At 40.6% G+C, this 23,072-nt stretch overlaps 4 protein-coding genes across 9 annotated transcripts; 3 read left to right on the top strand and 1 right to left on the bottom strand.

Annotated features, from left to right (window-relative positions):
• Positions 1-49: 49 nt before the first annotated feature.
• On the top strand, positions 50-9,049 carry sfi1 (SFI1 centrin binding protein). 4 transcript variants are annotated; one of them, XM_077529673.1, is made up of 30 exons: positions 50-533; positions 643-714; positions 813-923; positions 995-1,089; positions 1,177-1,294; positions 1,376-1,460; positions 1,597-1,708; positions 1,779-1,913; positions 2,019-2,092; positions 2,170-2,262; positions 2,510-2,607; positions 2,701-2,767; positions 2,942-3,072; positions 3,630-3,711; positions 3,828-3,944; positions 4,100-4,168; positions 4,527-4,595; positions 4,689-4,760; positions 4,850-4,931; positions 5,325-5,446; positions 5,510-5,584; positions 6,424-6,498; positions 6,591-6,734; positions 6,805-6,965; positions 7,041-7,121; positions 7,230-7,467; positions 7,543-7,612; positions 7,684-7,804; positions 7,897-7,996; positions 8,072-9,049. In XM_077529673.1, the coding sequence occupies exons 1-30, from the start codon at positions 382-384 to the stop codon at positions 8,213-8,215; spliced, it is 3,165 nt and encodes a 1,054-aa protein (XP_077385799.1). In that variant the 5' UTR covers positions 50-381; the 3' UTR covers positions 8,216-9,049. The 4 variants fall into 4 exon arrangements, with proteins under 4 accessions (XP_077385799.1, XP_077385800.1, XP_077385798.1 ...); XM_077529672.1 differs by having other exon boundaries at positions 51-533; positions 1,779-1,940; positions 2,022-2,092; XM_077529676.1 differs by having other exon boundaries at positions 493-533; positions 643-738; positions 1,779-1,940; positions 2,022-2,092.
• A 4-nt stretch (positions 9,050-9,053) lies between these two features.
• On the top strand, positions 9,054-19,939 carry sxph (saxiphilin). Of its 3 annotated transcripts, none has more exons than XM_077529685.1 (17): positions 9,054-10,586; positions 10,727-10,890; positions 11,003-11,102; positions 11,181-11,357; positions 11,829-11,991; positions 12,078-12,142; positions 12,511-12,668; positions 12,903-13,089; positions 13,164-13,312; positions 17,286-17,382; positions 17,518-17,565; positions 17,635-17,820; positions 17,926-18,073; positions 18,398-18,480; positions 18,817-19,001; positions 19,304-19,490; positions 19,582-19,939. In XM_077529685.1, the coding sequence occupies exons 1-17, from the start codon at positions 10,535-10,537 to the stop codon at positions 19,626-19,628; spliced, it is 2,196 nt and encodes a 731-aa protein (XP_077385811.1). In that variant the 5' UTR covers positions 9,054-10,534; the 3' UTR covers positions 19,629-19,939. The 3 variants fall into 3 exon arrangements, with proteins under 3 accessions (XP_077385811.1, XP_077385812.1, XP_077385813.1); XM_077529686.1 differs by having other exon boundaries at positions 10,663-10,890; XM_077529687.1 differs by having other exon boundaries at positions 9,054-10,890; positions 19,585-19,939.
• On the bottom strand, positions 15,106-16,788 carry LOC144023810 (uncharacterized). The gene is made up of 2 exons (XM_077529690.1): positions 16,387-16,788; positions 15,106-15,812 (listed from the first exon to the last, which is right to left on the bottom strand). The coding sequence occupies exons 1-2, from the start codon at positions 16,699-16,701 to the stop codon at positions 15,351-15,353; spliced, it is 777 nt and encodes a 258-aa protein (XP_077385816.1). The 5' UTR covers positions 16,702-16,788; the 3' UTR covers positions 15,106-15,350.
• On the top strand, positions 19,690-22,618 carry sirt4 (sirtuin 4). The gene is made up of 4 exons (XM_077529688.1): positions 19,690-20,278; positions 20,899-21,377; positions 21,483-21,777; positions 21,898-22,618. The coding sequence occupies exons 2-4, from the start codon at positions 20,899-20,901 to the stop codon at positions 22,048-22,050; spliced, it is 927 nt and encodes a 308-aa protein (XP_077385814.1). The 5' UTR covers positions 19,690-20,278; the 3' UTR covers positions 22,051-22,618.
• Positions 22,619-23,072: the final 454 nt, after the last annotated feature.

Raw genomic sequence — 23,072 nt, 5'->3', positions numbered from 1 at the left:
GCTCTTGTCACAATTTATGCAAACCTTTGATTTGTGACAAGGCATAATATTTGGACAGCCAGTCATAGCTTTGGGGTGTGCTCGATTTGTGAACATGGCTCACAGGTGTCCCCGCTCGGCGTTTCGAAAGACAGTCGAAATCTAAACATCGCGGCTAACAATAAATAAATTAAACCAACCCCGAGCCCGAGTTCGTTTTCACGTGACACGGAAAAACAAACGCGCGGTAGTTAACCAAACCATACAAAATGAGCGAACTTTCTTCTCTTACAATTGACATAGAATTCTCAGTTTAAATAACTACCAGAATCTGTGTTGCCTTTATTCTTTCAAACGCCGTACCGTGAACTTACATTCGTGAGGAGCGGTTTCCTCACAATAATGGAAAAACAAGTGAGAATACAAAGACGCAAATTACAGAGCGTCAGATTTTGTGTTGATACCAAAGGGTGTGCAGTTGAAAACAGTTATATTCCGAAAAGAGTTGGATACAGTTGGGACAAATGTGGAAGAATTCAGGAGCTGAGAATAAGGTGCACATTTTCTTTGTATTTATTTATATTAAATTTTATTTATCTTTCTTATTTTCTCTCTGGTCTTCGTCACTTTATAGTGCCTTTTTAACGACTTTCATCTCTGCAGACACTTGGCAAGAAAGTTCTTGAAAATATGGCGGCAGAAGACCTTTGGTCGAATCCTTCCTCATAAAGCCAAGTACCAATTATATTAATCTAAAATGTCTGTCAGTAGCAACAAATTGTGGCCACTTTGTAATCATATAATCTGTGCAATCTATTGGTTTTAATATACAGGTGTCACTATGACAGTGTGCTGCTGAGAAAAACTTTTGAGGGATGGAAAGAGGAGTGGTGGGAATCTGGGAGGGAGTGGAGTCTTTCTGTGCGCGCTGAATGTCATTACAGGTAGGTTCCTGAGACATTTACTTTAAATCTATGAAACAAACTGGTCTTGCAACGATATGTCTTTCTTCAAGGTATCACCTGCTTTTCATGACATTTCGAAGATGGCAAACATTTATGACACTGCAAGTGGAAAAGAAGAGCAAAATCCAAACAGCTCAAACATACGGTATCTATTTGATTTTTCAAATTCAGAGGATCAATATTGAAAATGCCCAAATGTAACTAACTACAGTACTCTGTTGCTGTTTACCAGCCGACAGGCGGCGGATGCGTCAGATGTGGGACAAGTGGAAGCTTTTCATCCAAACACGGCGACTGAAATGCAAAGCACTTCAATTAGCACAAGAGCAACACAAACACACAAGTCTGCAGTATGTCAAAGTTGATCTACAGATGCACTATTCCGTGGGGTTTCACTTTTAATAACACATTGTATCCTTTAACTCATCCAGCTCAGCTTGGCGTTTGTGGCAGTCGAGGCTTCAGCAGCATCGAAACATTCGCGCTATGGAGGACCAAGCCTTGAAGCATATGGCAGTGAGTATACAGAGCATGGTGAAGATCCACCATTTCTTTGCATGACATGCTTTGGGAAAATTACAAAACTCACTTCTGTGTGTGGTAACAAGCTCTATCTTCTGAAAATGTAAAAGTATCTTCTGCTTGTTCACAGATAGAGAAAGAATCCAAAGCTTCTCTTCATTTCAACAGTAGAGTGAAAAAGAAATCATTTCACGTGTGGCAAAATTTTGTCGCCTGTCGTCAGCGCAAGGAAGCATTAAAAGGTGATCATGAAGGCATCTCGTGCAATTTTCGTTAAAAAATTTGGCACTCATCTTTCACTCCCTCATTCAGCTGTCGCTCAGCATGTCGCCCGAGTTCACCTGATGAAGATGGGCTGGAGCGTGTGGAGGAGCGAGTGGCATCGCAAACAGAGCAAAGAGGAGCGTTTGCAGGCCACTGGGCAGCTGGCGAGTCGGGTATCTCAGGGTAGAGTCCTGCTACACTGGAGGGCGTGTATCCTCTTTTAAAACTAATATTTGCTTTCATGCCATCTTAAACCTACAAGTACGTTTGGGTTCTTGAACTCTTCAGCAGATGTGAGACGGCGCAAAGAAAAAGCAGACAGAGGCCAGATAGCAAGGCAACACCACCACCATCGCTTGCAGGTCAGATCAAGAGAGTCAAAACAATGTACTCGAGTAGTGACATGTACCATACCCATGACTGTGTGTTCTTCTTGCAGTGTGCTGTACTTAAGGCGCTTTCTCTAAACGTGTCACAGAACAAAGCTAAACAGCAAAACAAAATTACAGCAGTCCAGCATCATAACCAGACTGTAAGTTATTGTCACTTTGTACTGCACTCATAAGATACTCAATTTGGTAGGCTTTCTTCTGTAATATCCGACAGACTAGGTACAATAAAACATTTTTCATCAAAATTGCTTAAATTTAGTGGCAATTTGCTATTATATTTTTTTCCCCATTTGTTCACAAATACAGATATGGTTTCAGTGTGCCATGGCACCATGTTGTGTTTTTTTTTTTTTTTTTTTTTTTTTTTTTTTTTTTTTTACTACATAGGTCATAAATAAGCATTGGCGTCTGTGGAAAGACCGACTGGATGAGGTTGAAGATGAGCCTCTCCAAGCCCTGACAGACTTGGCCCTGACAAACTACAGGTCCTTTCAATTTCACGTTTTTCATGTGTATATTCTGTAAACATCCTGAATTTACTTGTGGCTGCTCTTTTTTTTTTTTGTTTCTTTTTGCAGGACATACCTGTTGAGTCACTTTTTTGACCATTGGAAGCGGAAACTTGCACAGCAAAGACGCATGCAGGTGTTTAACATAGAACATTGACATATTGCAGAATAGTCTTAGTCAAATCCATATATTTTCGATAGCGCATATCCTGTTCAAGGTCCCGGGGAGCTTGATATTGGAGAGATGCTAGTCTTTCTCCTGGGTACTGTCGACACACAGTTCATCGGATGTCCGTGTGCTATTGTGCAGGAGCTGGAGTGGCGAGCTGATGTTTGGTTTGCCGAGCACTGTTTGGCTCATTACTTCAACTCTTGGTGTAAATATATTCTGCGGAGAAAAGTGAAGAAAGACAGTAGACACAAGGCAGATGTCTATAATGAGTGAGTACATTTCCCCTCTCTTCACTAGCCATGTTATGTTCTTGCACTATTAACTAATTTGCTCCCCAAAAAGTGTAAATACATTCTATTTTAAATGCTTTAAGTGTCCCAAAGATGTATTTATAAGTTGTTTTTTTTATGCTAAAGCATACAGGAGGCTTTGATGCAGCCTGTCTAACTGCAGAGAATGGTTGAAGCAATGGTAGTTATTACAAAACGGCCAGCAGGTGACAGCAGAGTATAAGAGATCAACCAGCGCCATGTAAAACAAGCTTGATTTCCCAACAGTTCTAAGCAGATTTGTGAATAATGATGAAACGGAAATAAATATACCTTTTTTTTTTTCCTGATGAAAGAAGAGACTCTAATCTTTCTTTTGGTAGGTTCCATTTTTTTATAGCAGTAGAACACAATATTCTGGAGGCCTTGCAAAATCAGTCAAAATCCAGGAAAACAGCCAGGAGCAAAGGGGGTTGCTTCAGTGAAAATGGCTGGGAGTGAATGAGTTAATCCTGTCCAGAGCGCAAAAAATGATTTGCCACCCTGTTTGTCTTCAGGCAGCGACTTTGCACTTGGGTGTTGTCCACCTGGCGGGAAAGGTCAAACAAACAGAAGGATGAGATGCTGTTGCTGCGAATAGTATGGTGTCACTTTTCTTCATTTTATGAATCACTCAAATCACTTCTCCCACCCTTATAGTATGAATACGGTGTGTGAAATATTGCCCCTGATGTCGAGCGGTATTTTCTCCACAGGCTATTCTTCATGAAGAGCAAAGCCACGTGCAGAGAGCCTGGGCTCAATGGAAGCAACGGGCAAAGCAGAAGGACGATCTTCATTGTATGAGATGGGCTTTGGATAGGTGGAAAAAGGTGCCTACCCTTTACACACTTGCTACCATCTCTAGTTGCATTTCTATGTGTGGGAAAAAAAGTGTTTCTGATTTTAGCAGCTCATATCAATCTGAGTGATATACAGTACTTGTGGTGAAATGGTGACAAGTAACAATCTTTATTCTTTGTTTCAGTTTGTTCAACGACAGAAATTTCAGCGATGCCATGAAAAAATTGTCAAGCAGGGCTTTGTGGTCTGGAAGGTACGAGCAGTACACACATTACGTTAACATAACAATAAATCAAGTTTCAGTGTCAAGGCAATATGCACAATGTGATCAAATGTAACAGCTGTATGCAAATTCTGTTTTTTTATATCCACACAGTCGAAGTGCTATTAATTTAATAGTATTATTTTCATATCAGTGTTTTTACACAACTACGACAAAATTAATGTTAAATTGGTACCTGTCTATTGAGCATTATTATCTTTGCAAAGGGTAGATTCTCAAAACAGATTTTGTATTGGATCTACTTTAAGTGCACTGGTGTGCCTAATGTTGTGTCTGTTATGTATAACCAAAACTATTTTGTTTTTTTAATCTGTACCAACATCTCCAGGACAGCCTCAAAACCCATTCACCAACAGAACGAGCACTCTGGCATTGGGCCCTTACTCTTCAAGCCAAGGTATCACCTACCTGCTTCATCCCTTTTTGCACTAAACTGGAATGTGGATGCAGGAGGAGATGTCTTAATGTGGTTTTTGGGAACCTGCTGCAGGTGCTGTATGGGTGGAGGCTATGGGTCAGAGAACAGCGCAGGAAGAAGGTGGAAATGTTGGAAGCTGCACAGGTGAACACAATCTAGATGTCTTGATGTGCTTCAAGGGCAACTTTGTAGCTTACTAAGAATCTTAGTTGGCTTATTCTGACCTAAATCAGGTTTCCCAAGCATGGAGAGAAGAAGCAAAGTGTGTGACGCCTGACCTCCATCAGAAGGGAAAAGCATTCAACAGTGCTCAAGGTTCTTTAAATCAAGCTACGAATAAAGCACATGCAGAAAAATAATAAAAATACAAATATGACAATTAGGTTCCCAAGTAAAAGGATTAAAGTAGTCAAAAATTTCCAGAGGTGACCGGCAGCATATCTATTTCTCTCACGCACTAGAAACCTGCCATATGCTGTAATACTGTTAAGTATTTGTTAAAAACGGCAGCACAACACTTTGGGTTGATGCCAAACATCAGATTGAACAAACACAACAACAAGGACATTTCACAGGCACAATCACAACATTGATTCAAGCCTGATGATTACTCCAACTTAAATACAACTCTTAGTGTACAATGTATAAAAAGTGTTGTAATAAGAAGGTGCATTCACGGCTCCTCTTATACTTTTGCTCTATCGCTAGTGGAGCTGTTGCAGAGAGAACGAATAGGCACAGAAAAAGCCCGGAAGCATTATGACTCCAAACTGCTAAGGAAAGCGCTGAGAGCGTGGAATGAGCATCACCGGACATGCCTCAAATACAAGGTACAGTTCCCAGCTATTATACAATATGTCAAATCGCCGCATGACAATTTGATGATGATGCAGGTGATGGAACGACAAGCAATCTTGTTGCTAAGACTGAAGATGTACCAGACCTACTTTACACTTTGGAGGAGAGAGGTTTGCTTTTTAAACACTAATCACACTCGCTGATGAATTTTACATGCATGCATTTATCCCATTAAACAAATGAATTGATTTATTGTAAAAAAAAAAAAACTGTGATTGGCTGGCAACCAGTTCAGGGTGTACCCTGCCTGCTGCCCAAAGCCAGCTGGGATAGGCTCCAGCACTCCCGCGACCCTTGTGAGGAGCAAGCGTTGAATAAAATGGATGGATGGATGGATATTGTAAACAATAAAATTGAAAAAAGTTTGAAAAAAAATTGAAAAAAAAGTTGAATACACTCATAAAATAATTGGTTCAGTAAGTATTGTCAACTGAATTAAAACTAAAGTTACAATTAATTATTTTATTAATAATATAAATACATAAATAAATATATAAATAAATAAATTAATTAATTAATTAAAAATAAAATAAAATAGATATTTTGGAGCCATTTGCGAAATTTAACATTTAGAATTTATTTAGAAACGTATTGCCATTTTTGCCCTTATATAGAGGTCTACGCACCGATTTTACTTTATATTTTTAACTTCATCTATGAAAGTCAAATGTGGCCCTTGAGCAACATGTTTGCCCACCATCTTATTTGCAATGCAGTTGTATAGATTCTCTAAACCAAGATTGCAATCAGAAGCATATTGTTAATTCAGTCAGTACCTCTCGAACTGTCTACCAAATCTCAATCATTATCACTAGTGCCAAGGACATTATTTTATTGCTGTTGGTGAGGCAACATTCTTTCGTGCATAAATTAGAGTGTGCGTGTATACCTAAGCTTGTGTCAGATGTGTATAAAAAATCCATACATTTAGTTTTTCTTCATGCCACAGTTCCTGTTGAAAGTCAAGGTGTCGGAGCAGACAGAGCAAGCACTCTGGCATTGGGCCCTCACTCTTCAAGCTAAGGTATCACCTGCCTGCTTCTTCATTTCTTGCTTTAAAACTCAGCATCGACAGCTTGATTTGTCCTAATGTGTGCGTTTTTAAACATGCTGCAGGTGCTGTATGAATGGAGGCTGCGAGTCACAGAGCATCGCAAAAAGAAGACGGAGGTGTTGGAAGCTGCTCAGTTGGACAGAGATGAGTCACAAAGCAACATCGAGAGTCTGCCTGAGCCTGGAATGCAGAGAGCTGAAGAACCAGTGAGTTCATGTTTGTTTCCTTTCTTCAACTAAATGTCGCCATTTCAAGCAGCCTGCTTCTTTTCTGTAGCAAAATCTCCGTATTCAGAGGGTGGTGAAACGCTGTGCCATGAGGTGGAAGCAGAAGGCTCTATGCAAACCACTAAAAAAGACGGTGACCTTCTGTCATCCTGATTTGAAAGCTGAGTCTCCATCTGACTCAGGGGAATGTGACGCAGATGACAACGAGCTGTGAGTGCATAGCAGCAGCAAACAGCGTTTGAGAATGGTTAGATTTATTACATCATGTTGTCGTTTTGCCCCAAGAATCCGTCCCTTAATGCGGCGCCAGCCTCGTCGCTGCAAGGAACTCTTTGAGCCCTCAATGAAAGTATTACTGCATGATGGGTAGGACATACTTGATTTTGATTTGTTTCATCATGTATTTTAAGAAAGTTTGATGTAATTATTTAGCATCATGGCACTAAAAAGAAAAACAAACTTTTTTTTTTTCAGCTTTCAAACATCTACAGGATCAAAGCCTCAACTCTGGCAACACATTTCTTCACAGACGCATCTTGCACTGTCATCCTCCTCTCTCCATCATCCTTCCATTACTTTCAACATCGCTCGTCAAAGAGGAGACGTGCGTCATGTGTCACCTCAGAAATCGCCAGTCTCCATCTTAGACCCGCCTCAGACATCCTGTGAGCTGCTCCTGCCTCCCACTGCTTTTATGAGCACAGAAAATCAGGTAATAATCATCACTGAGATTTTGATACATTAATTTACCACCAAGTCATCCACCTATTTGTTGTTTATGTCCAAGTTTGGATGTGGCAACATCTTCAGTCCAACAGCGGGACCGAGTTCAGAACATTTTTCATCAACACATTCAGGTACATCTACATTAACTTTCCACTCTCCGGCTTATATAAATCATAACAAATGATTATGGTGCCTCTTCAAGACATAAACTCGAGAGAACCAAGTGGAGAGTCGGCAAATGATACAACTTCATCGCTGATGAGGGAGCTGTTGAACATCCAGCAGGACATGAGGAGCTTCCAGCAGGATAGAAAGCAGCTCAGGTGAGCCCTTGTACAGAAACAGCATTCTTCTTGTTTTTCTGTTTTCTTGCACTTGGTTGTTAAAGTTTACTGAAGTCTTTTTGGCTGCTCAGACTCTGGCAGAAAGTGAAAGACGTGTTGCAGAGTTGGCTGCAGACTAGTGGAAAAGATGAGGAAGTGGAGAACGATGCAGTTGGTCAACAAGTGAAGGAGGTAAGCGTGATTTGTTGGTTATATAAGACAAAATGATCAAACATTCCTCTCAAGTGATAATTTGCGTGTTGACAGCTGGAGGAGCGCATCGACAAACTATCGTGTGAGTTGGGAGCACGAAGGCTGACAATGCGGTTTCATGCGGAACGGCTCCAACATTTACAAGCTGTCCTCGACTGCTCTGGATTTTCTTCTCTTTATCGGCAAGTGCAGATGTAAACGTAACACTTCTCAGGCTGTCTTTCTGCAGTTGAGTAAATTAATATTATTCCAGTACTCTAACAGTGTACTGTGTGCATCAGATTTCTTTGGGTCACTCAGGTCAGGAATCTCAGTGTGTTTTTTTTTTAAATCGTTTTACATAGATGTTGTAGAATGAGTGCAATGGAATATATACGTAGTTCAACATACTGCATATCTTTTACATTCCTATTCTTATTTCAAGGTATTAGTAGGTACTCTGCAGAGTTGATAGGGAGGCTGTTTTACAATCAGTAGCTACATAAGGAGAATAATAGAAAATTGCTAACTCATTCACTGCCAGTCATTATAGAAAATTTTTACATTTCCAATACTCACGTGATATTACATTCAATAATTATATATAAACCGAATCTACCAAATAACAGAATAGACTCCCTACTTTTTGTCCCGTCCCGTTCTTTTATAATTGACAGCAGAAAAATGTAGGTTTGCCAAAATACAGCCATTTCTCCCATGGACTCTGAAACTGTGTTTATTTCCTATAAAATGGGGCAATGATGTCATCTACCGGTGGTTGGGCATCAGTAAAGTTGTTTCCAAGTTTGATATTTACAGTGGAGCATGCTCAGATTCGCCCCCATTTAGCACCGCTCTAAAAAATACAATTGACAAGTATACTTGTCAAAGGCAGTGAATGAGTCATGCAATTTTAAGCGAAATGCTATATTAAAATTATCTGTTATTGTTTTGTTAATGTAAATAGTACTCGTGATATATCAGTATTTACTCAAAAGTTGCCATACTCATATAATAATTGGTCTGAAAAAAGTGGTATTGAAAATCCCTATTACATTCACTGCCTTTGACAAGTATACTTGTCAATTGTATTTTTTAGAGCGGTGCTAAATGGGGGCGAATCTGAGCATGCTCCACTGTAAATATCAAACTTGGAAACAACTTTACTGATGCCCAACCACCGGTAGATGACATCATTGCCCCATTTTATAGGAAATAAACACAGTTTCAGAGTCCATGGGAGAAATGGCTGTATTTTGGCAAACCTACATTTTTCTGCTGTCAATTATAAAAGAACGGGACGGGACAAAAAGTAGGGAGTCTATTCTGTTATTTGGTAGATTCGGTTTATATATAATTATTGAATGTAATATCACGTGAGTATTGGAAATGTAAAAATTTTCTATAATGACTGGCAGTGAATGAGTTAAAAATGAAAGAAAACTGTCTACTAAATATTTGAGATGGGTTTCTTTTGCATTTCAATTTATATGGATTTTCTAAATGTCATGTTTTTGTCTAACACTGAATAAAAGCACATTTACAGTACTTACAGTTATGTTGCAAAGTGTTTTATCTTTGTTGCAATCGTTATTTTTTTTTTCTTAAAAATCAATTAATTCCCAAGTAGATTCCCAAGTATTTAATCAATGACGTATCAACAGAATTACTATCAGTAGATCAATAACCCTTTAACTCATTCACTGCCAGTCATTATAGAAAATTTTTACATTTCCAATACTCACGTGATATTACATTCAATAATTATATATAAACCGAATCTACCAAATAACAGAATAGACTCCCTACTTTTTGTCCCGTCCCGTTCTTTTATAATTGACAGCAGAAAAATGTAGGTTTGCCAAAATACAGCCATTTCTCCCATGGACTCTGAAACTGTGTTTATTTCCTATAAAATGGGGCAATGATGTCATCTACCGGTGGTTGGGCATCAGTAAAGTTGTTTCCAAGTTTGATATTTACAGTGGAGCATGCTCAGATTCGCCCCCATTTAGCACCGCTCTAAAAAATACAATTGACAAGTATACTTGTCAAAGGCAGTGAATGAGTTAAATAGAAACACACTCTTGTTAGACAAAATGACATCATGCACTGCTTTGAATGCCAATCTATAGTCATCATTGTTGATGGATTGTGAGAGCACATAAGCGGAATGCTCCTCACAGGCTTCCATCTCGGTCTTGCGCAACCATGTCCCACTCAATTTGGAGTGTTTATTAGAACTCACACTGCTAAATTGTTAAACGCAACATTCTTCTTCACAAGCAGGACTAACATTTTGGTTCATAACAACGTTCGGAGAATGAGGCACATTAATTTCAAGCATTCTCGTGCAGTTCCCTCAAAGCTTCTAAATGGGTGTTGTCTTGTTTCCCACCGTTGCTAAATGTTTCCATTTGTTTGAAAAAAGCCCTTTCAGGATTTACCCTGGGGCTGATGTTGCACAGTTGTGTTTCTGTTTGTGTTCCACCCTATGCTTTGAACAGTCTTGTGCACAGCAGCCTACCATAGGACACCATGAGGGGGATTTATGTCTTGTTCACTTTTATTTTTGTCTTCTGCGCCTCAAGTAAGTGTCAATATATATATATATATATTTTTAACCAACTGTTGTTGCTACCATCCACATTGTTTATTCATTGTAGGATGGATAGTTTTGCTACAATGTCCTTTTATACCTCATGACTCAAAGTCTTCCTTGCATATTAGCTAAGAAGATACGCTGGTGCACAGTGTCTGATCCTGAACAGAGGAAGTGTGCAGAGCTGGCTAAAGCCTTGGTCGCTGTGCTACCTCCAGCCTCTGTAAACACTTTTGCTAGACTTTCTTGCATCCGTGCATCCAGTTTGACTGACTGCATCAACAGAATCACAGTGAGCCAACCCAGCACCACCAGAACTTGGAAACATTGTACATTTATATCTAATAATTTAAAGTTCTACCACATTCTGTTTGACATTCAAACCAAACAATTTGTGCTTTCAGGCTAATCGCGCAGACATAGTGACACTAGATGCAGGAGATGTTTACTCAGCGATGAAGCAATTCGGCCTCACAGCTGTCGCCAAGGAGATCTACAGCGATGGTAATTTATGCTAGATTTTGTAACATTCTCTCATCGTGCAACCATTTGATCCAGTCTTAAGTGTCTTGTGTCCTGCAGGAGGTTGTGTTTTGTCTGTGGCCTTGGTGAGAAACAGCAGCTTGGACATAAGGTCCCTGCGGGGGCTCAGGAGCTGTCACAGTGGGCTTCGATGGACGGCAGGGTGGAATCTTCCTCTCGGGTTCCTGCTGTCCCGCAACTACCTGAGCTGGTCAAAGGAGAGGCCTCTAACACAGGGTGATTAACGGCATTTTCTTCATAGTCATATGTTCTATGGGACACTGCAAGTGTAAACACGGCAGAAAAATCCAGCCATTTTTATTCATCTCAGGGGGCGGCCATTTTGCCTCTTGCGATTGACTGAAAATGAAATCACAGTTACTCAGGTCACGACCAATCACAGCTCACTTGTTTTCTGAGTTTGGCCATGTGACATGCACAAGCTGAGCCGTGATTGACCGTTACCTGAGTGAGCCCTGAGTAATTGTGATATTATTATGTGATATTATTATCTCTATTATACAGCAAGTGTCAAAATGGCTGCCCCCTGAGATGGTAGACAGGTATTGTAAAGATTTTTTTATACTTGACTGCCCCTTAATTAACTCCTGAGTTCTACCTATATCTTAAGTCAATTTGGACAAGTCTATGCTTGTAACTAGGGGATGATGAATTGTTAACTGACTTATTTTTTCCCCACACGGGCAGATGTGAGCACCTTTTTCAATGCCAGCTGTGTTCCCGGATCTGCGGCCATGGCGCCACATCTGTGTGCTCTGTGCCAAGGGCAGAAGTCTTACGTACGCCAAAAGAACTACCACTGTGAGACGTCTCACAGCGAGCCCTTCTACAACAGCCATGGTGCCCTCAGGTAATAATCACTTAAGCTAAACCTTTTGACTTTATGGATGTATCGAGACAGATGTGTATAACTTTTTTTTTTTTTCTGTGGCGCAGATGTCTCAAGAGCGGTGCTGGAGATGTTGCATTTGTGGACCATTTAGCACTTGAAACTATTGCAAGTAAGTCTTACTTACTTTTTTTTTTTTTTATAATATTAATTATATATATTAATATATTAATATTATTTTAAACTTCCTTATGTTAAATGTTTTAAAGTTTGTTGAATAATGTTTTAAGATTGTTATTGTATTTTTTATTTTATTTATTTTTTTAGTAAATTTTGTAACCTATTTTTATTTTTTATTTATTTTTTCCTCTGAATGTTAACTACTGTTTTTTGATGCTTATGTGTTGTCTTTCCTTGTGTAAAGCACATTGAGTTGCCTTGTGTATGAAACGTGCTATACAAATAAACTTGCCTTGCCTTGCCTTACTTGAGTATTACTTTCTAAAATAAAGCTTCCTCATAATGTGTTTGTTCTTTCAGACAGTGAAAGGGACAAGTTTAGATTATTGTGCACAGATGGCACCCAAGCTCCTCTCAGCCACTATAACACATGTCATCTGGGCCGTGGTCCAGGAGCGGCTGTGGTCACACGAGTGAGCTTTCGCAAGGTGGCTCGCAAATTTCTCCTTACGCTGCAGGTAACGTTCATGTAGTCTAAAAAAAAAATGCACTAATGTTATGTTTTTAATTACAGTGTGCTGTCCATGTACTTGTAATTAACATGAAATGCATGTTTTGGGGATTTGGGAGGAAGTACTCAGAGCCTTGTGGTCTATAGCAGGAGGCTACATACTATTAACACTACACAAGACTCTCATTGTTAATGTGAAAAAAGTTTTGTTGTGTACACTATTTTGCATTTCCTTACCTAGATGCTGTTTGGCCGCCAAGGACGAGAGAGGCATCGCTTCCAACTCTTCAATTCACTCTCTTTTGGGGAAAGGGACCTGCTTTTCAAAGATGCCACTTCCAAACTTGCTGCTCTGCCAGATGGCGTGGATGTCGGTCAGGTGTTGGGACTGGGTTATATTGCACTGCTCAAAGGTCTTGGACATGAAGGTGATTGTGCTTGTTGTGGTTCGTTTGTTGACTATCTGTGTGATTTGACTAATACTGTGTGTGTTTGTGTGCAGGAAGCTCACTGGAGGACAGTGTTGTGCGGTGGTGTTGTATCAGCCACGCAGAGCAGAGAAAATGTGAGCAATGGGCGCTGAGTATAGATTCAGACCCGCTGGTGTGTGTTAGAGCGGCCTCCATGAGGGACTGCGTAGAGAAAATTAAGGTAAGTTAATGTAAGCATAAAAGGTGCGCTAGAAAAGTCTCAGCAGGCGTCAGGATAGTGCCACAAAAATCGCAATCCACACTTCGTTTTGAAAATGTGCTGCAGTTACACTCCAAGTCGGGAGGTGTCGCTGCAGCTAGGACATCACACCACATCACACAGTGGAGCCCCCGTCTCCACTACACTTTGTGATCGAAAATTGTTTTTGGTTTGCGGAGCAAGAAACAACGCGACAACAATGGACACCGTGGAACAATGCCTGCTAGAACAAATGGACCTAGATGACCAGATGATACGTTTAATTTTATTGCGGAATCGATCAAAAAAGCGACGGCGTAAGTGTTATGTGCGTCCACTAAATGCAAACCGTTTAATAAGTGATGGCGATTTCTCAAACTTAATCCGACCTCTTCGCGACATGGATGAAGAAATGCAGTTCACGTATTTCAGGATGAGCGAAGCAAAGTTCGATAATTTAGTGTGTCGACTTCGCCCTCACATTAGACACCAAAGCACACACGTAGCCCCCATAACCTTGCAGATGAGGCTTGCTGTAACGCTGAGGTTTTTGGCTAGCGGTGGAAGCCAGCAGGTAATTGCTTCACGCGATCACATTTCTCCAAGCTCCGTCTCGGCCATTGTGAAGGAAGTTTGTACTGCATTGTGGAAAACATTGCAGCCTGAATTCCTCCCTCCGCCGACTGAAGCTCAATGGGAAGCAGCCGCGGTGGATTTCTGGAAGATGTGGAAGTTCCCTAATTGTGTTGGTAGTGTGGGATGGAAACGTGTAACCATTCGCCCCAAGCCACGGTCAGCGGAAACGCGCGACAAGGAAAGTCATACTGTTGTTTTAATGGCCACTTGTGATGCGCGATACCGATTCACAACGGTAGATGTCGCAACCCACGGTTGGGAGAGTGATGGAGTGATGTTTAGTGAGAGCAAGTTTGGGTCCATGCTCCTGCGAGATGAAGCCAACTTCCCCCCACCGGCCAATCTCCCAGGGACTGAAGTCAAGGTGCCCCATGTCATTGTCAGCGATGATGCGTTCCCACTGCACAAGAACTTGATGAATCCCTATCCTGGTAAGTGTTTAGATACATGGTCTTATACCCATGCTCTTGCACTATTTGTCTTATCACTAGTTACATACCTACACTTGACTAGTTTACTTACTCCACTGTCGCTTGTCATTTACTATTAATCAAAAACATAGTATTTCATGCTTCTGTATTAGTGTTAACTCGACCATATATCAATTAACGTGAAACTATCCTCTCTTCTGTGCTTGCAGGGACATGTCTGCCTGTAGAAAAGCAGGTGTTCAATTATTGTCTCTCCAGAGCCAAGCAATCAATTGAAAACAGTTTCGGAATTCTGGTGGCAAGATGGCGTGTACTTGGAAGAGCACTGGATTGCCCACCGGCCAAAGCTGTGGCTATTGTCAAGGCATGTGTGGTGTTGCACAACTTCTTGATGTACACAAATGAGACCAATGCTGAGCCCAGCCGCTACATCCCATCATCATTTGTCGACTTTGAGACAGGAGCAGACTCCAGAGAAGAAGAGTGGCGGAGAGTGGTAGCTGTGAATAATGGCCAACATGACGAGCCTCATGAGTTGCCCCAAGTATGCTCCATAAGAGAAGCCATGGCTGTCAGGATGGACCTAGCAAACTTCTTTTCTTCGGACGTTGGCATGGTGCCATGGCAATAGGACATTATTCAACATGGGCAACTGGCCTGAAGACACTTAAAATGTGCAATAACCACTGTCTTTCAAAATGTAAATCGTTTACTCTTTGCAAAAGTGTAGTTTTATTAAAGTGATATACACGCGTGCAGAAAATAATGCACACTTAACAGGCTTCTTTATATTGTCATATTTTCATTGCTTTATCCCATTACAAGGTCACTGGAATTAACCGGGCAAAAATTGCTCCTCAATATTACAAAGTTGCTCCACAAATTGTCATTGGTTAGCAATCATTGATTACCCCAAAAAGGCAATAAAAATTGAAATGAAATACAAAAAAGAACTAAACAATAAAATTATAAAGAATACTAGTCACATCCCTCATGGCAATTGCCCTCTGGCTCTCAGGCACTCTTCTTAAAAGGTCTCCCACGTGTGCACCAAAACGGTTACATTCGTCCATCAAGGTCAACATCCGCTCCTCTGATGCTTTCCTTCTAGCCTCAATCTCCCTCAACAGGTTGTCATCATCCAGTTGACTTGACTTGACTTTACTTCGCTTCCTTTTGAATGTCATGTGTGGTGCTGGTTGGACAGAGTCGGGATGCGACTGCTGGCCAGTGATGCTGGGTTGAGCGTTGCTTAGGTGAGGACCGTTGGGCTGAGGGTTGCTTGACTGTAAGCTGCTTGGTGGAGCTAACATATCAGGGGAGCTTGTCGGTGGCTGTGGTGCATCCGCACGTTCAGATAGGAGGGTATTTACTTCTGACAAGACCACAGGCAGGTCAGAGTTGTGTTTGGATATCTGTGGAAACAAGATTTATTAAAGGGTTTACGAGACAGGAGGTGACAAAAACAACTAAATAAAAAATTGAGTCTAGCTCCAGTCACAAATTTCACTATTGTGAGATATTCAGTTCATTTGTTTACTCATTTCAAACTTCAAAACAGTTTGTCTCAGACGAAAGCGAGGAACTGCCAATAAGGCGTAATCAATTTTAACTGTCAAACTCGTTAGAACGTATTGCTAAAATGTTAGCTAAATGCGGGGAAAAAACCCCCCTGCGTTTTACCAATTACACCACAGGGTAGATTTGCGCATGCGCATTTCCGGTGGCATATGGGTAAACTGCCGAAAGAAAATCCAGCACTGACCGCAAAAACTACTAATAAACAATGTTTACTTATTTAACTTTAAAATGTATTGATAGAATACACTCCACATTGGCAGTTCCATGCTTGCGTAGTCTCCAAAGTACGAGTCAACAATAAGTTAATTGACACAAAACAAAACAAAAATTTATCGGCATACAGCAAATTCGTGTTAACGTGCTGATCTTTCGAGCCGCAAAGTAGGCTACGGTATCCAAATTGCTGACCTTTACAAAGGTGAGTTTCAACTCCGACTCCCGATGCCGGATATGGGGAGACAGCCACGACATCAAATTATAAAAATCTGCTGTTCCATTGGCGGCCTTCCCACTCTTTCCTCCTTTTCGCTTCATGCGGACGAATCTGTCTCTCAGCACCTTCCACCTTCGCTGGCATTCAATCATCTCCAAGCCTACCGCCACGGAAATGGAACGCCAGGATTTGGCTGCCATTTGTATATCTTTGTAATTGGGAGAGCTGGCGTCATATAGATTCATACATTTGCGCACCTCTTCGCACAGTTTCTTTTCACCCGGATCCATGTTTTCTTTCGTAAGAACAGCCGAGGCCTCTCGGTAACAGGAACGTTAGGGTTACGTCATATCCGCGGGTAACAACAACCGCCCGCCTCATAGCGTCACGTGACCGACGCATCGTGACGCGCTGCACCTGGGGAAGGTGACACATGAAAAAAAAATGGTGACACGTGTTGATATTTGAGAAAGTTGTGTTGTCTGTTTGCAATAATAATAATAATAATAATAATAATAAACTCTACAAGGATCTGAAAGTGACAGTTCTTCAATGTTGTACCCTGAAAAAAAATATTGCAGTTAAGTACTGTATTAACACAACAGTAAATGGTGTACTGTACAGTCATGTTCTGAAGATACTCTGAGGGAAATTTTGTGTGACTGTAATGATTCATGTTACTATATTCGTTTTGTTTTTTTTGTACATGCAGTTGTCAAGCTCATCCTCTGTGAATGTTTAGTATGATATAAATCCTTGAACAAATTGCTTCTATGAAAGTGGGTCGTGACTTACCGGCAACAGAAAAATGCTTATTATGATCTGTTCACCTGTTATTTAAATTCCACTGAATGTTTTGTACTTTTTTATACAGAGGGATGAGGTTGACGCTGTCTCTCTAGACGCAACCCATGTATTCATGGCAGGAAAATGTGGCCTTGTCCCAGTAGTAACTGAATATTATGCTAACGGTATGTTGGTATCCCATGTGCCTCGCTAACTATCTTTCAGCGATATAAATGAACATTTCATTTACAAATTGTCATATAAATGTGTTGCTTCTGATAATTGCACACTGAATGTTTTTGGTCATCTGTTTTCTTTAGATGGAGAATGTGTGACGACTGAATTATCTACTGAACGAAGCACACTGGGTAAGACAGTCTGACTAACTTTAGACTGGGCATCTTTCATACAAAAAACGTACATATGTCTCTACTCAGTGTTGCCCTCAGTCGTGTGTGTGGCAGTATCAAAACGATCCAGCAGGAGCGTCGCAATGGGCAACCTTGGAGGTCGCCGCTCCTGTCACGGCCACATGTACAGCCCCGCAGGGTGGCTGCTACCACACATGCACACAATCAGCCGGGAGTACAACAGCAGCAGCGCAACTTGTGATCCAAACCAAGGTGATGTATGATGCCTTTAGCTGATTTGCGCACCCGCCGTCACAGTAATGTCCTTCCATCTTGTGACTATTCGACTTTTAACTCTGTTCTTTTCCACTTGGGCAGTGTACAGTGACGTGTTTTGGAAAGGATGTCTTCCCGGCTCGCAGGGGAATTTATGTAAAGTGTGTCTGGGAGGCACGGGGGAGGCTGCAACCAAACGCTGCACTGACAACCACAATGAGCGTTACTATGGCAACATGGGAGCATTAAGGTATGCTAAGTCTTTCATTCTCATTAGTATTTATGTTAGTCATTCTGCATGCATATTCATTCATGCTAGTAATGTATGGAAATTTTCTATGAATTTATAGAAGTTAATTAACGAGAAATGTTTGTTAACCCTTAAAATTCGGATGGTGTCTGGCGGGCAAACATTCTTAAAAAAAATTATAAACTATGCCGATACTCTAAATGGTTCAGGAACAGCTTCAAACTTACTTTGAATGCAACTTTTTTTAAAAGCATTTTCGGCAAAATTGCTCGTATGATAAGGGGTTAAACTTTAGTGAACTAACGGACTGTTTCCACTTCACAGGTGTCTGGTTGGAGATCCCAGTGGCAAAAGCTATGGCGATGTAGCCTTCCTCGAGCAGCACAACCTTCAAGACAATATTCTCAGTAACATACTTAATCACATCATGAAGTACGGGTTGATTGAAATGTAACTCCCTATTTTACAATTATTTATTTATTGTTATATTTCTCATTTTTTTGGCTCTTCATTGTACGAATTTCTACAACAAATCAATATTTTAACTTTAATATGGGTACCAGAATTTGCAACCAGCCTTAACAACATGAACTGATTACACTGCACATATGAATCCTCCATCCAAAAATTACAATAAATAATTTTACAAGTATTTTGAAATAGGGATTTGCTTTTAAATCACCATGTACTTAATTACTTCCGACATTAGCTCTGATCGTTTCTTCCGGCATTTTCTACTTCAGGTCTGACTTCGTCTGGTTGGTCAGAAGGATGGACTTCATCAGACTTCGAGTTGCTGTGTGCAGACGGCCGTCGGGCTTCTTTGTCTGAGTGGGAGAACTGTAACCTTGGAGTCATCCCACCTAACACAGTCATGACTCGGCCGGTCCTCACAATGCGGGTTTACAACTTCCTCATGAAGTCTCAAGTGAGCATACAGGCACCGATTTTTATTTTTTAAAATTGTTTTCTAAATATGCTGTCTGGGTAAATGAGGCAGGACTGTTTATTTATTTATTTATTTATTTATTCCCAAAAACAAAATGATTAGTATTTAAAAAAATATTTTATGGACGGTATTAAATGATCTGTTTAACTAAGGATGGAGATGATTTTAGTAGAGGTAGCCAGGATCATGAGATGTTTAAGAAAAAAAAGGTCAAAATATGAGTGAGGCCATTATTTTAACAAGATGACAATATTGAGCGTTAATGTGTTTCAAACTTCCAGGAAACATTGGCGGCCAATCCAAGCTCTCAGTTTAAGCTGTTTGAGTCTCACCAATATGGAGAAAGTGATCTGCTGTTCAAAGATGCAACACGGTGTTTTGTCCACACAAGTCACAAGGATTGTCGCTCCATCCTGGGAGAGGAGTTTTACAAGCGCGTGGAAGCTGCTTTCAACTGCACCCAATCTGGTATAAATACAGTATAACAATATAAAATATAAGGCATGCTACAAACTCGACTGAATGCTAATACTAACACATGTATTTCTTTTCTTTTCAGCAGACATTTTGCAGTTCTGCAGTCACAATTTGTGCAGTACAGTCTAATGGACACTGACAATTAATACAATATATATTGGTTCATTGAGGACTCTAATTGCCCATAGGTGTGAATCGTAGTGTACATGTACCCCTGTGATGACTATCAACCCGTCCAGGGTGACTAGCCCAGGATGTACCCTGTCTCCCCAAAAGTCAGCTGGGATATGAGGACAATTGCTATAGAAATTGATTGATTTTATTTTTTATACAGTATATTTAGCATATTACCACGATGACTACCCATTAAAAATAAAAACGTATGCGGCACATGCTAACTAGCTGAAAAAAATAAATTCTATAATGGGCACATGCGTAAATCTATGCGTATTATTTAATCGCCATTTTATTAATATTAATCTTTTAAATGATCTTTAACTTCCACATTTTCTGGTTACACTTCGACGTATAACCTTTAATTTAGTTGGTCAGGTTTTAAAATTTTTTGTTATCAGATTTGGACAATTTGCGTACATTCGACTGTGACTACATATCCCTAAAGACACTGCGCGACTATTTTGCACTTCAATTGACTTCCGGTTGTTTTCAATGTCACGCGAGAGTGGTTCTGGGTTTATTTTTGTTGCCCGGTGTGGCTGACATTTCACAAACACTCTCCTTTTGAGCAGTTTTAAACATTTCACACTGCTATATATAAGGTAATGTACTTTGTTCTGTTTACGTCTTTAACATTTGTTCGATTTGCTGTACCTAGCTAGCTTGTACGTGTCTCTTTTACCCACATTACATTACAGGTGTGTGTACTATACGTCAATTATACAGTATCATTTCTTAGTTCAAGCAACAAAAAGAGGATGTAATTTATTGGTTATTAATTATGTAAGGAAAATGCATAAGTTACATAACATTCTGAACATTGTGTAACTTCATATGTATTCAATGTGCTGAACGTTTCACCAAAGACACCTGAAACGAATTACATTATTATACACAAAAAATGTTTGGTTGTATTATTTACTGTAGCAATGGCAGTGCAAAATACAATTTACTATGCCAAGGCACATATTTTACTTGAGAGACATCTCCATCCACACCAGACAAAAATGTCACTAAAAGCACAGAATTGATGATGTACTTATCTCAATTTACTCACACGTGAAGTCTGGGACTCAGTAGTGAAAGGTCACCATACACTGTTACCTATACCTGTCTGGCATAGATATATTGCGGCACAATTGTGCATTATCTATAGCAAGTACATCCAAATTTTAGGCCAATCAATGAAGTGACGATTTCTTAAATGCTTAATCTGATGCAGATGCGATTGCCATGCAGTGTTACAAGACTTAACACGACATCCTCCAGGAGGGCATCCTCAGCCCCCGCTGGGATGTTCGTCCCTGACTGCGACTCCATAGACACGCAGCCCCTGCAGCAGCTCCAGGACTTTGTCTCCCAGGCCACACGGCTGTTCGCCATCAGCGGCGCCGGTCTCTCCACCGAGTCGGGCATCCCAGATTACCGCTCAGAAGGCGTGGGCCTGTACGCCCGCACCGACAGACGTCCCATGCAGCACGTCGAGTTCGTCCGCAGCTCCAAGTCCCGTCAGCGTTACTGGGCGAGGAATTTTCTGGGGTGGCCGCAGTTCTCCTCGCATCAGCCCAACGCGGCTCACAGGGCTCTGCAGCATTGGGAGGGGCGGGGCAAACTGCACTGGCTGGTGACCCAGAATGTGGATGCTCTCCATTCAAAGGCAGGACAGAAAAGACTCACTGAGCTCCACGGATGTGTACACAGGTGACAAAGTATCACAATGCTCATTTTTGTTTCTGAATTATTTACATTCACAAGACAATAAAACTAATGTAACTTGACCTTAATGTTAACATTTTCTACCTTCAGGGTAGTGTGTTTAGGCTGTGGCAGTCTCTCAGCGAGAGATGCGCTCCAGAAGCGTTTCGTAGCGCTCAACCCAGACTGGAGCGTTCAGGCCGGGGCCACGGCTCCGGATGGGGACGTCTTCCTGGAAGATGAGCTGGCTCTCCATTTCAGGGTTCCCTCCTGTGAGGTCTGTGGGGGGATACTAAAGCCTGAGGTTACCTTCTTCGGCGACACGGTGAACAAAGACACAGTAGAGTTTGTGCACAACAAATTAGCCGAGTCGGACGCCGTGCTGGTTATCGGGACATCGCTGCAGGTGAGGGTCTCTCAAGGACAGAAAAAATTACTTAATCAAGCTGCTTGGAGATTATTCAAATTATTTCTATGACCACTGTGTTTTCTTTCATGAAATGTGCTTATCTGTGTTTTTCCACAGGTCTACTCGGGATACAGATTTTTACTGGCAGCCAGCGATAGGAAAATACCGGTCGCCATTGTGAACATTGGGCCTACGAGGGCAGACCATCTGGCCCAGCTGAAAGTAAGAGGCCGCTGCGGTGACGTGTTGTCAATCATTCAACCTCTCTGATGGTAATGTAAAACATGGACATAGCCGTCAAATAGAAAAACTACCTCAGCTTCACGACCTGGATTGCAAGGATGCAATGTCAAAGATAATCTAATGAGATTCAATACAAGGGCTATTAAAAAAAAAGAAAAAAAAAGTGTATACCTCCCTGAAAATGTCAATCAAAACTGACTGAGCATGATACACTGACAAAATGTGGATTGATATTTACTTGTAAAAAAAATCTACGTAGTAAAGTTTTTTCACTTCAGAAATTCTAGTTAAATTCCTTATAAAATTTACTTAGAATTTCTGAGTGCATAGACTTTTACAAGGCCTTTTCAGGTAAATATCGCTCCGCATTTTTTCAGTGTAAAATTTAAGGGCAGAATTATTGATGCAGTGTTTGTGTTGGATCTCATTATGCATATGTACCTAATGTGGACAGTGACTGTTAACATTTCTGCTAATCGATAACATATGCCTCCTCTAACCTCAAATGGCAGTAGGCTATAGAATTTCTCCACAAGGATGGAGTATGTTGTACCCACAAACTGCACTTAAATTAAAAGGCCAAGTTTTGAGTCTGTTTTAATTTTTGTTTTAGATTTTAAGTCGTTTCATCGCCATTTAATCACATTGGTGATACGCGGGCTCCCCCAAGTGTTTTGAAAAATAATAACAGTTATATTTATTCTATTAACTTTTAAGTTGAATACATTTAGTTTAGCTTACTTGGGCATGATACATTTAAGACAAACATTCACATCTAATCTTTAAGAGCGTGTTTCCAGGCATTTATTTAGGTACAATTTGAATTTGTGTATAATACATTTTAATTGGTTCAGTTTTTATATTTTCGTCTTTTTAAGCAGTATTAATGTTCAAACATGTTACAGTGACTTACAAGATAAAACTTACTTTTTTGGGAGGACGTGTACCTCTGCATACTCAAGGTTTGGCACCCACTGATTTGCTTTTTTTTTTTTTTTTGTTTCACCCCCACCCCATTTTGTATGGAAAACACACATTAAATGTTTATC

The sequence above is a fragment of the Festucalex cinctus genome, chromosome 8 (assembly GCF_051991245.1).
Source record: "Festucalex cinctus isolate MCC-2025b chromosome 8, RoL_Fcin_1.0, whole genome shotgun sequence".
NCBI lineage: Eukaryota > Metazoa > Chordata > Actinopteri > Syngnathiformes > Syngnathidae > Festucalex > Festucalex cinctus.
Note: the sequence above shows the minus strand (reverse complement) of the source record. Positions and strands in the feature narration are given on the sequence as shown.

What these genes read in the sequence shown, in the direction of transcription:
- sfi1 (XM_077529672.1), top strand. Translation starts at nt 382, where the DNA reads ATGGAAAAACAAGTGAGAATACAAAGACGCAAATTACAGAGCGTCAGA. An exon ending in CACAGCAAAGACGCATGCAG is followed by an intron (nt 2,768 to 2,941) that starts GTGTTTAACATA and finishes GCTATTGTGCAG; the next exon opens with GAGCTGGAGTGGCGAGCTGA. An exon ending in AGATGCTGTTGCTGCGAATA is followed by an intron (nt 3,712 to 3,827) that starts GTATGGTGTCAC and finishes TTTTCTCCACAG; the next exon opens with GCTATTCTTCATGAAGAGCA.
- sxph (XM_077529685.1), top strand. Translation starts at nt 10,535, where the DNA reads ATGAGGGGGATTTATGTCTTGTTCACTTTTATTTTTGTCTTCTGCGCC. An exon ending in GGAGAGGCCTCTAACACAGG is followed by an intron (nt 11,358 to 11,828) that starts GTGATTAACGGC and finishes CCACACGGGCAG; the next exon opens with ATGTGAGCACCTTTTTCAAT. An exon ending in AACTGAATATTATGCTAACG is followed by an intron (nt 17,383 to 17,517) that starts GTATGTTGGTAT and finishes TGTTTTCTTTAG; the next exon opens with ATGGAGAATGTGTGACGACT.
- LOC144023810 (XM_077529690.1), bottom strand. Translation starts at nt 16,701, where the DNA reads ATGGATCCGGGTGAAAAGAAACTGTGCGAAGAGGTGCGCAAATGTATG. An exon ending in TGAAACTCACCTTTGTAAAG is followed by an intron (nt 15,813 to 16,386) that starts GTCAGCAATTTG and finishes TTGTTTCCACAG; the next exon opens with ATATCCAAACACAACTCTGA.
- sirt4 (XM_077529688.1), top strand. Translation starts at nt 20,899, where the DNA reads ATGCGATTGCCATGCAGTGTTACAAGACTTAACACGACATCCTCCAGG. An exon ending in CTCCACGGATGTGTACACAG is followed by an intron (nt 21,378 to 21,482) that starts GTGACAAAGTAT and finishes TTCTACCTTCAG; the next exon opens with GGTAGTGTGTTTAGGCTGTG. An exon ending in TTATCGGGACATCGCTGCAG is followed by an intron (nt 21,778 to 21,897) that starts GTGAGGGTCTCT and finishes GTTTTTCCACAG; the next exon opens with GTCTACTCGGGATACAGATT.